General features: G+C 30.2%; 1 protein-coding gene across 1 annotated transcript; it reads right to left on the reverse strand.

The window, feature by feature from the left end:
* Nucleotides 1-1,799: 1,799 nt before the first annotated feature.
* Nucleotides 1,800-10,139, reverse strand: LOC117174466 (15-hydroxyprostaglandin dehydrogenase [NAD(+)]-like). The gene is made up of 6 exons (XM_033363617.1): nucleotides 9,850-10,139; nucleotides 7,805-7,931; nucleotides 7,284-7,390; nucleotides 4,147-4,320; nucleotides 3,260-3,408; nucleotides 1,800-2,001 (listed from the first exon to the last, which is right to left on the reverse strand). The coding sequence occupies exons 1-6, from the start codon at nucleotides 9,940-9,942 to the stop codon at nucleotides 1,857-1,859; spliced, it is 795 nt and encodes a 264-aa protein (XP_033219508.1). The 5' UTR covers nucleotides 9,943-10,139; the 3' UTR covers nucleotides 1,800-1,856.
* Between the last annotated feature and the right edge of the window lie 319 nt (nucleotides 10,140-10,458).

Here is a 10,458-nt window from a genome sequence, read left to right on the forward strand (position 1 = left end):
TGAGTCCAATTCATTTTTTATCTCATATGGAGTTAAACCCTTTAAATGAAAATGTTTGATTACCGCTCTGAACTCGTTTTTTTTCAATTTTTCTTAACGAACCATTTTTTTTTTCAAATGGTTATAAAAACACGTAAACTCAGAAGATGTGGACTGCGACTGCACCATCTATCTAGTCGGGAGTGGTGCTGACTGAAAACAAATGATTTGGAGCGATTCGCGCGCCATCTGTTGGTCATTCTAAGGACTTATTGAACTACCCTCGTATATTGTTTCACAATATACTAATAAATGCAATGCTTGCACTTGCACAATATATTACGTTATTTTTCTGTGATAGAATAACAATTTCAAATTGAATAATTCTAGTATCTAATTAAAATAAATTATTGCTTGATCTTACAATTGTAAAATTAGGTTCCAGAGTAACGTATTTCAAGTTACCCATGCTGGGATATTTCAAATTGCACTTTTTCGTCACCTCCCAACACGATCCCCGTACGTTCTCTCCCGCGTCAGTGGCTAACCAATTAAAAAGAGGCCTACAGAGGGAAAGATCTCGTTGGTTTGAATTGAGTATTTTAACATGACGTCATGGGAACGTAGAAAACTTGTTGGAGAAAATATTCCAAATGTAGAAGAAGTGATAAATGTACGAATAGTAATATTTGTCAATTGTAGAATGTATGTCTCAGTTCGTTTTGATCAGAATCGGATACTCTAATTTCAAATTTCGGATCTTTGATTTTGCTTCGTGAAACTGAAATATCTTCAAACGATAAAAGGATGAAATAGAATTCGGCAAATGCATTCTGGACTAGAAAGATATTACTATTCCGCTATTTATAACTTACTTTTACGTTCAGAATATTTTCTCAAAAAGCCGTATGCAGTCCCATGTCATGATGCACGAACTATGCTAACTTTCCTGATATTTCCACCTATCCTAGAATGACCGCAACGTCATGCTACAATACTCAATGCGCAAATGCATGGACGCACACATGCTTGCAACGCGCGCGTGGATGCAAGATCGGGACAGCCAATAAATTTGGTTTAACAAAATCACCTCTTGAGGTGGGGGCCCCTCCAGCCCTGAAATACCCAAATGTTGACGGTTTTCGGCCCTTGTAATAGGCAAGAGTTCACTGTACTTGCAAGGGAAAAAACTTGATTTTTTCAATAACTCGAAAGAAAATATTATTCACGATTATGAAAAAATTTCAAAATATGTCAAAAGAAAATCTGGTTGATTTAAAAAATTAAGAAAAAAAAAAAAATGGGTAGCAGTTAAATAAATTTAGCAACACTTTGAATTATTTTAAAATATATTTCAAAGCTCTACAAGTTTTAAAAAGATTTAAAAATAATTTTAAATTTGAAAAGATTTAAAAATTTTTAAATAAAAATGTAGGGATTTCAGATTTTGAAAGAAAATAACTGGTTTTAATATATATTTCAAATAATTTCCTAAAATTTCTGAGAAGAATTTAGAAGATTTTGAAGCAAAACTTTTCAATTTTGCAAAATGATAAAACTTCGGAATAAATTCGAATAATGTGAAGAGTTATATATTTTTTAAGTAACGATATTTCTGAAACGATTTCACAAATTTTAATAAAACTTTATGTATTATAGAAAGAAGTACAAGATTCAATATTATAATACAGAAAATAGTTTTATTGAAAATTTTGACAAGAAAAGTGCAAAACATTTTTGAATTCAATTTTTTAACCACAATGCTCTTTTTATTTTGTTTAGTTAGTGACATCTAAAAAATAAATTTATTTTAAAGTCAAAATTATATTTTTATTTTAATCATATACACATATTAAAATAGTGCAATTTATTTAAAATTAATTATCTTCAATTTTAGTTTTTGCAGGTAAAGTATCTGGTAATTGAACTTCATATACTGGTTTTCCTTCTTCACTAACCCAAATACTTCCATTTTGAGCACATCTAATGGCGTAAACTAGTCCATGGGCTACGTTTTCAACTCTAAAAAATATTTTATTTTCCAATTAGTATAAGTCTTTATTTTCGAAATTGATTACAATTTGATTTAAATTTTAAATGATCAAATAACAGGTCATCCAAAAATTACGTACGGCGATTTGTGAGGAGGAGGGGGGGGGTCTTACTCATTCTTGTGGTTGAAGGAGCGAGTGATTGAACGATCCTTTCTAGAAAAAATTGGAATAGACAAATTACTTTGTTAAAAAATTAGTTTCCAACAAAAAAACTTTCAACGCCATAGTTAAATTTTCAAGCAAAGAAATTATTTTAACACTAGAATGATGAATCTTAAATTAAAAAAAATAATTAAAAAAAAATAGTTAAAAATTTAAACAACAAGATAAATTGGCACCAAAAATAGAATAGTTACATTTTCAGTTGAAAAAATGAAATTTGCAATTAAAAATAAGCGAATTTTCAACGTAACACATGACTTTTTAACCACATAGTTAAACATTTAACCAAAAGCTAATCATTCAATAAAAGACCTTTCCCCAAAAAGAGGTGAATTCAACTTAAAAAGGTAAATTTTCAACAAAAAGGGAATAAAAAATTGGGAAAAGTTATAACAATTAATTTTCAACGAAAAAATGCGAATCTTTAACAAAAAAGAACAAATTTTCAATTAAAAAGTAAAACTTTTAACCATACTGTTGAAATTTTTAAGCCAAAAGAGCGAATTTTTTAGAAGATAGTTTAATTTTTGGACCCAAAAGTCGAATTTTTAACAAAAAAGTTGACTTTTAACCGAAAAAGTAACTTTTTACCATAAGAGATGAATATTTAATCCAACAGGACAAATCTTCAACAAAATAGTTGAATTCTCTACCAAGTAATACAACTTTTTATCAAATCGTTGAGTAGTTTAGCTTTGGACCAATTAGTTGAATTTTCGACAAAAAGTTGACTTTTTAAAAAAATAGTTACATGTTCAATACATAATCAAATTTTCAACCAAAGAATTTTCAAGCAAAAGATAATTATTTAGTACCGACAATAAAATAGACTTTTCAAGTAAAAAATTTAAAATGTATTTAGTATTTTTTGAAATGTACTCTTTGCAGGTTGATCTTTTGAAAAATTCGCAAACTTTGTTTAAATTTAATTTATTATAAAATCGGAGGGGGGGGGAGGGGGCTCGAATCAAATCGTGTCGGATTTTACATGGGTGGAGTGGGGTTGAAAATTTGAGAAAAACACCTTACGTAATTTGTGGATGTCCCCTGGAAAGACAAATTACCTTTGGGGATGAATATTTTTTTCAATTTCAATAAGATCCGGACATTGAAAATTTTCATTGGTTGATGAATTTTCAGACACAGAAATGTCTGTCAGTTCAGGACAAAGAACTAATATTCGTACGCCTGTCCGTTGATAATGATAAGGTTGCTAAAATACATAAACTGTATTACAATCTTTGTAAAAGAAATAAGTACAGTGAAACCCTTCAATAGCCCTTCTGAGAACTGACGCCGCGCTGCAGGTAGGTGTGTAAGGAGCTGCACGGGGTGCGCGGGATCTGCGGTTGTCACTCAGGCGAGCACTAAGATGTTAACATACATTTGCGGAGCGGGCTATAATGAGTTAGTTTCCACCCACTGTCAGCCCCAAAATCGGTGCTATAGAAGAGTTTCACTGTATTGAAGAAAAAAAGAAATAAAAGAGTGTATGGAAAAAGAGAGAGAGAGGGGGGAGGGATGAAGGGGGGGGGTCAGTTACAGGTATACGGATAAAGTAGGAAAGCAGAAAATAAAGTTGGAGAAGAAAAAATAAAGAAGAAATCATTGCAAAAAATAGGAATAATTAAATGTTAAGAAGAGAAGCTACAAAGCGATTGAATTGAATCGCAAAGAAGTACAATTTGAGGTTCGGAAAGCGGAACCGAACGAGCGCTCGAGCAGTAGTCAGGAGTGCGAATGACGCGCAGAAAACGAGTCGAAAGAGAGAACGGAACCCGTTCTCTCTTACGTCGCATCTTTTGTGCCTCATCCCCACTCCTGGATACTGCTCGAGCGCACGTTCGGTTCTGTTTTCCAAGCCTTCAAATTCAGAAATGAGAATAAATAAACCGAGAATAACAAATAATTTTAAATTGAAAAAGGAATAATATTTTTTATACTGACTTACAGAAAAAGATCGACTGAAACCAATGATAGCATGTTTCGTTGTTGAATAAATCGGACAATTAGGAATCGCTTGAAGTCCTGCAATTGATGAGACATTTACAATCACTCCACCTTTCCCACCAGTGTCTTTCCCCATTTGTTGGGTTGCTAATAAACTTCCTCGTATGACTGCTGTCTTTCATGTTAAAAAATTATTATGTTATTATGCATATTTTATTAAAAATTAAAACTATTAAAATTCCTTATTTTATTAATCTTAATTCTCGTTGTCATAGTATCAAGGTACCGTGAAAATAGATCTCCCCCTCATCATCTAACTCCATCCTCTCTCTCTCTCTCTACTTCTTTCTATCCTATCCCACCCGTTCTTATATTCCCATCTCCTACACTCTCCAACATCCTAGTGACACTCTTGTCCTCCCCCTTCCCCACTTGCCATTAACTTCCCACCTTCTACCAACTCCTTCCCTTCCCGTCATATTCTCACTCCCATATTCCCTCTTCCGTTCTGATACTTCCCTTCCCATCAATTTTCCCCTCCGATTTTACTCTTCCTGTACTTCCTTTCCCATGATTCCCCTCCTCATTGCTGACCTATACATTCTCTGACTACTATAACTTGCCTCTCATACTTCTTTACTCTCTCTCTTCTCTAATCCCCTCTTCTCCAGCTTTCCATATTCCCTATCCCAATCATCTTCTAATAATTTTATTTGTACACAAATTGTTTTTAACAATTGTCTGTTAGAATAGAGTTCGAAATTTGAGTTTCTTTTTCGAGTTTTCATCTTATTTTTCACTGTTTGGTTAGAGCAGGGCAATAATCAATCAAATTAAAAATAAATAATTGTTTAAGGGCATGTGATACTTACAGTTTCCCCGACTTTTTTCCACAAAAATAAAAATGTTTAAAAACTGAATTCGGAGATGTTGTAAAATATCATAACGGACTTCCGCAGACTCTTTTTTGAAGGATAATAACAAAAAAATTTGATTGTGCTAAATAAAAATTTTATGCATATGCATTATTTTGAGGTTACGTCGTTTTTCATCTCTCCCTTTCTGATAATTTGGAAATTATTTATGATATAAATTTTTTTGACTGCCTGCAAACAAGTTTAGTTCCGGGAGATTAGTTACTATGTTCATTTGTAAGTCCAAAGTTTTCGGCCAAAAATATTGTGTAGTTTGGAAGTAACGCTCAGGTGAATTGTAACACACATAACCTTGAAATATACACGCACGTTGTTAGCAATATCAAAAATTTTTTGATAAAAAAAAACACAAAAATAGTCTGTGGGGGCGTCCGTTACCATGTTTGCTATCATTTCCCAGATTTTGAACGCAAAATATTTCTTATCCTAGGAAAAAAGCCGCGGAAATCTAACACTGAAAAAATCGATACTATTTTCTAAGCGCTATGCAAATTAATCACATTTTGCTAAATTAAAACTTTTTTGAATTACCCTACAAAAAAAGTATGTGGGGACGTCCGTTAGCATGTTCGCTATCATTTCCCAAATTTTTAAGACAAAATATTTATTATTCTAGAACAAAAGCCGGGGGAACCTAAAACTGGTAAAATCGACAATTTTCTAAGTATCACATGCCCTCAAGCAGTTTATCATAATTTAAAATAATATCCTCTTAGAATAATGCTATAGAAACTTGCACGTTTTTCTAAAATGTTCCAATTTTTGCCCGCTTTTTAATTACAGTGAGGTAATAATTAATTAGTCAAAAAAAATATATTTTTGAATAATTTATTATTTCTTTTAATAATGTTCCCTTGGAATGATGCTAGAAAGTTGTGGTTTTTTCTTAAAAATTTAAATTTTTGCGCAGTTTTTACTAATTCAATTTAGCAAACATAAATTTTTAAACAAATTATTATTGTTTGTAACAATATTCTCCTATAGTAATGCTAGATAATTGCTGTCGTTTTCTCAAATTTTCTCCTTTTTATCATATTTTCACTCTAAGTAATGTAGTAATTAATTGAAGTTAGCAAACATAACTGTTTACAGTATTTACATTTTCACCCTGATGAGAAGGTATTGGTTATATGTAAAATTTCACTTGGTCGGTTTTCATCAAATAAATCTCCACGTTTTGAGACCCCCTGAGTCAGAAAAAATGATTTTTACAAAGGGGTCTGTCTGTCTATCTGTGGCATTTTAAAAATAAAAATAAAATGAAATTGTAAGCCCAAAAACGCAAGATATGAAAAAAGTCAAGAGATGAAAAACGTTGATTTTTGAAAGTCCTACAAGATTATCATAACAACTTTTTTAATTCGGTCAAAAAGTTGAAAATTCTAAATTTGATTGTACTAAAAATAATGAAAAATCCAAAAATTCCATTTTTTGGTCAAACTATGAAAGATTTGAAAAAAAAAGAATGAACTAAAATTGCACGCCCTGGAAATATGTACAAATTTGTTATAAGCCACTTTTCGATAGCAGCGTAGTTTTTGTTTTTAGTCGTAAAAAAAATTTAAAATAAAAAATTTTAAAAGCCGCCAAAAAAATCATAATTAGCGCTAAGAACACGCGAAACCCAATTTTTCACTTATGAGGTGTTTTTGGGACCATATAAAACAGACTTATGGGAAGTGATATTTGAAAAATAATGATTCATTAATTGTATTTCGTAGATAATTGTTGAGAGAAATGTTTAGGTTCAACTCAATTCACTTAATATTCACAAGTCTTAATAAAATTTACGGAAACGTTTTTTTTTCTTGCGGACAGTAAATAATGAAATTAATAATTGAAAATTTGAATGTTACTAATAACCATACATTTTATAAAAGTATTTTTTTTTCATACAATCCCTTAATTAAAAAAATATTTTTTCTACTATTTGATATTTCAATTTCATGAATTCAATTTCAAATAGTTCAAATTAAAAAAAAATAACAAAACAGCTTTCAAAACTGTTTCTTCAGCGCGTTAAAATCTTTAATTGAAAAACTGGAATCCTCTGAATAAATTAAAAAATTTTAATCTTTGTTGAAAAGGAATGTGGAGGTTCGAAGAAAAAAAACTAAGTGGATTTTATTTTATATGTAATAATTACCTAATAGTGTGAAGCGAATTTTCATTATGAATTTTTAATTTTTTTGCTTAAACTTACAACATTAACTTCAACGGCCTTAGCAAAGTTTTGTTCATTGACAACACCAGCGTTGTTTATCAAAATATCCAGTCCTCCCAGAATATTGACTGCTTCCTTGAAAGTTGCTGCAAAAATATTGCTAAAATTAATTAAGACATCTATATTATTCATTTAAATAATTAAGGAAATCAAAAATAAAGAAATATACGAATAAACAAAGTGAAGAATTAAATTAATAAAAATAAGAAAATGAAGAAATAAAGGAATGATGGAATAACAAAATAACGAAATAATGAAATAACGAAATAACTAAATAGCGAAATAAAGAAATAAGGAAATGGAGAAATAAACAAATGTAGAAATGAAACTTTACAGAAATAGTCAAATTAAATAATAAAGAAATAATGAAATAAAGAAATCAATTCTTGAATAAATAAAGAAATAGCTCTATTTGCTTATTTGTTAAATTAAAATTTGACTGATTTTAGTTTTTAATTACAAATAGAATAGCAAATTATTGTTACCTTATTTTTACTTACCATCAAATTCTGAATTTTTCGTGACGTCACAATGAAGAAATATTGCTCGCTTCTTTCCAAATTCTGAATTTAGTTTTTCTGCAATTGCCTTTCCTTCAGTTTCTTGTATATCTACCAAAATTATAGTCTGAAAAAAATGACTAAAATGAATTGAACTAATAATTATTTTCTTGTACAATTTTATTTAATATTTCTTCTATAGGTGTATAATTTGTAAAAAAATTATATTTTAATATTGTTTTAGGTAGAAAGTAAGAATGGCAATTGAGATTCCGGATTCAATAACCACGCATAAAATTTTACCGAGCGTAAAGCAAGTCCCCTGGAGGCTTCAAAACAGATTTTGGATTTTAAATTATTAAAGTACATATCCGGACGTGAACGTTTATCGCGCATCTTTTTTTTCCTAGACAAAAAGTTGTAATTTTTGTAGTTTTCGAAATAAAGCCAAAAAACTGACTTTTTTGAAAAAGTCGATTTTAATCCGTTTTTTACTTCAACTCGTGCTCAGTGCTTGAGTTTTTGAAAATTTTTAATAAAAATTTCACGGAATGTGTTTTAGGATGTCCTTCGATTGACAATGTAATGGGAATTCAAAACCGTTGTTTTCAAAAATTGTTATTAATTTTTTTCTGATGCTCGGCGCGAATCGAACATTTGTAACTTCCAGCGTTTCGTTTAGCGAGAGAATTTTGAGCAAGCTAATAACTTTCGCCGCAAAAATGCGGAGAAATATGTAACGAAGTTTTTTGGAAAGTTTCAGATAAAATACATTAACAAGATATTCATGAATTTTATTTAATTTTCAATGTATTTTTTCGTTTCCTTTAGATTTAAATGTAGGATTATCTTATGTACATCTAATGTTTAATGTTTTAATGTAACGGAAAAATACAATGAAAATTACATAGAATTTATGAATATTTTGTTAACTTATTTTCGTCTAACTGTTTTTCACTAAAAAATTGCATACTATCATATTTTAAGCAACAACTCACTAGCGAGAGAACGTGACACAGTGGAAAGTCTCAGAGTACATAGTACGCTCAAAGACTCCAGCGCTGACGTTCACTTAAATCATAACTACTCCTAAAACTATAAAATATATTCATCTGAAACTTTCCAGAAAACTTCATTACACCTTTCTCCGCATTTTTCTCGCGAGAAGTATTTGACTGCTCAAAATTCCCTCGCTAAACGAAACGCTGGAAGTTACAAGGTTCGACTCGCTCCAAGCATCAGAAAAAATTAATAACAATTTTTGAAAATAACGGTTTTTAATTCCCATTACATTGTCAATCGAAGGACACCCTAAAGCACATTCCCTGAAATTGTCATTAAAAAATTTCAAAGACTGAAGCACTGCGCACGAGTTGAAGTGAAAAAGAGATTAAAATCGACTTCTTCAGAAAAGTCAGTTTTTTGGCTTTATTTCAAAAACTACAAAAGCTACAACTTTTTGTCTAGAGGAAAAAAGATGCGCCATACTATTTCACGTCCGCGTATGTCCTTTAAAAATTAAAAATTAAAAATTCGTTTTGAAGTCTCCAGGGGACTTCCTTTTTGCTCGGTAAAATTTCATGTGTGGTTATTGAATCCGGAGTCTCAATTCACAAAAATTACGGCTAAAAAATTGTTCTTTTTTAAATATAAAATAGTGGTGTATTACACTAATATAAACTAAATCAGTTTCAGGTGAAAATTTTTTAACTTTTTAAAAATTAATGTTAACCTATCCGAATCCAAAGAAGTGATTTTTTTCTTTATTTAAAAAGAAGTCCTGTGTTCGGCAGGATTTTTTCATCATTTTAAATATTATACTCTTTCTTTCTACCTTAAATAGCATACAAAATAATTTTTCTACGATTTTTGAAACCATAGAATAAAAACAAAAATTTGCAAAAGTTTTGAAAACTTTTCGGCACCAGTAAAACTTTTTTTCATTAAAAAAATTCAAGTCCTAAAAAATGAAAACCATGAGTCATGGTCTAACATAAATTTTTAAATAAGTATAAGCTTAACATTTTAGAAATTGTTATAATTACAGCAGCTCCATTTCGTAAAAGTTCTTTGCTAAAAGCCAAACCTAAACCACTGGCTGCTCCAGTAACAATTGCTTTTTTGTCTTTTATTTGCATTTTTGCACCACTTGGTTTTTTAAAATAAACTTTTCAATTTCACTATAATATTTATCACTTTACACACAATGAATATATTCTTTATTCACTAAAAAAATAATAAATAATAAATAAATAATATTTTAATAGGAAGCACTTTAAACACGTCTTAATCTGTCTTGTTTTCTTGGTAACTTAAATCCCGAGAGACCCCCTCGAAGAGATAAATGAATCGCATGTTTTTCTAATTTACTCTCTGACCGCCCCCCTTCCCTCACCAACGCGCGTGATCGATTCTTCGTGGTTTTAGTGATTTGAATATATTTTTTGGTCTAAAAATAATTAGTTCATTATTATTGTTATTATTATTAGAAATATGATATAGTTGAGTCCCAGAAAGTTAACAAAATTTTCATTTTATAGTATAATAAATTTATATAGTACAGTTTAAAAATAAAAATTAAGAAAGTATTGTCTCATCTTTGACGCTATTAAAAAAACTGATAAGTTGTAAACGAAACTTTCCAGTAACTTGAA

Source organism: Belonocnema kinseyi, chromosome 6, assembly GCF_010883055.1.
Source record: "Belonocnema kinseyi isolate 2016_QV_RU_SX_M_011 chromosome 6, B_treatae_v1, whole genome shotgun sequence".
Lineage (NCBI taxonomy): Eukaryota > Metazoa > Arthropoda > Insecta > Hymenoptera > Cynipidae > Belonocnema > Belonocnema kinseyi.

Excerpts from the sequence above, each read along its gene's own strand:
- LOC117174466 (XM_033363617.1), bottom strand. The coding sequence starts at position 9,942 with ATGCAAATAAAAGACAAAAAAGCAATTGTTACTGGAGCAGCCAGTGGT. Across the intron at positions 3,409-4,146 it reads GTTTCAGTCGATCTTTTTCT|CAACCTTATCATTATCAACG; the intron begins GTAAGTCAGTAT and ends TATGTATTTTAG. Across the intron at positions 2,002-3,259 it reads AAAAATATTCATCCCCAAAG|AGTTGAAAACGTAGCCCATG; the intron begins GTAATTTGTCTT and ends AATATTTTTTAG.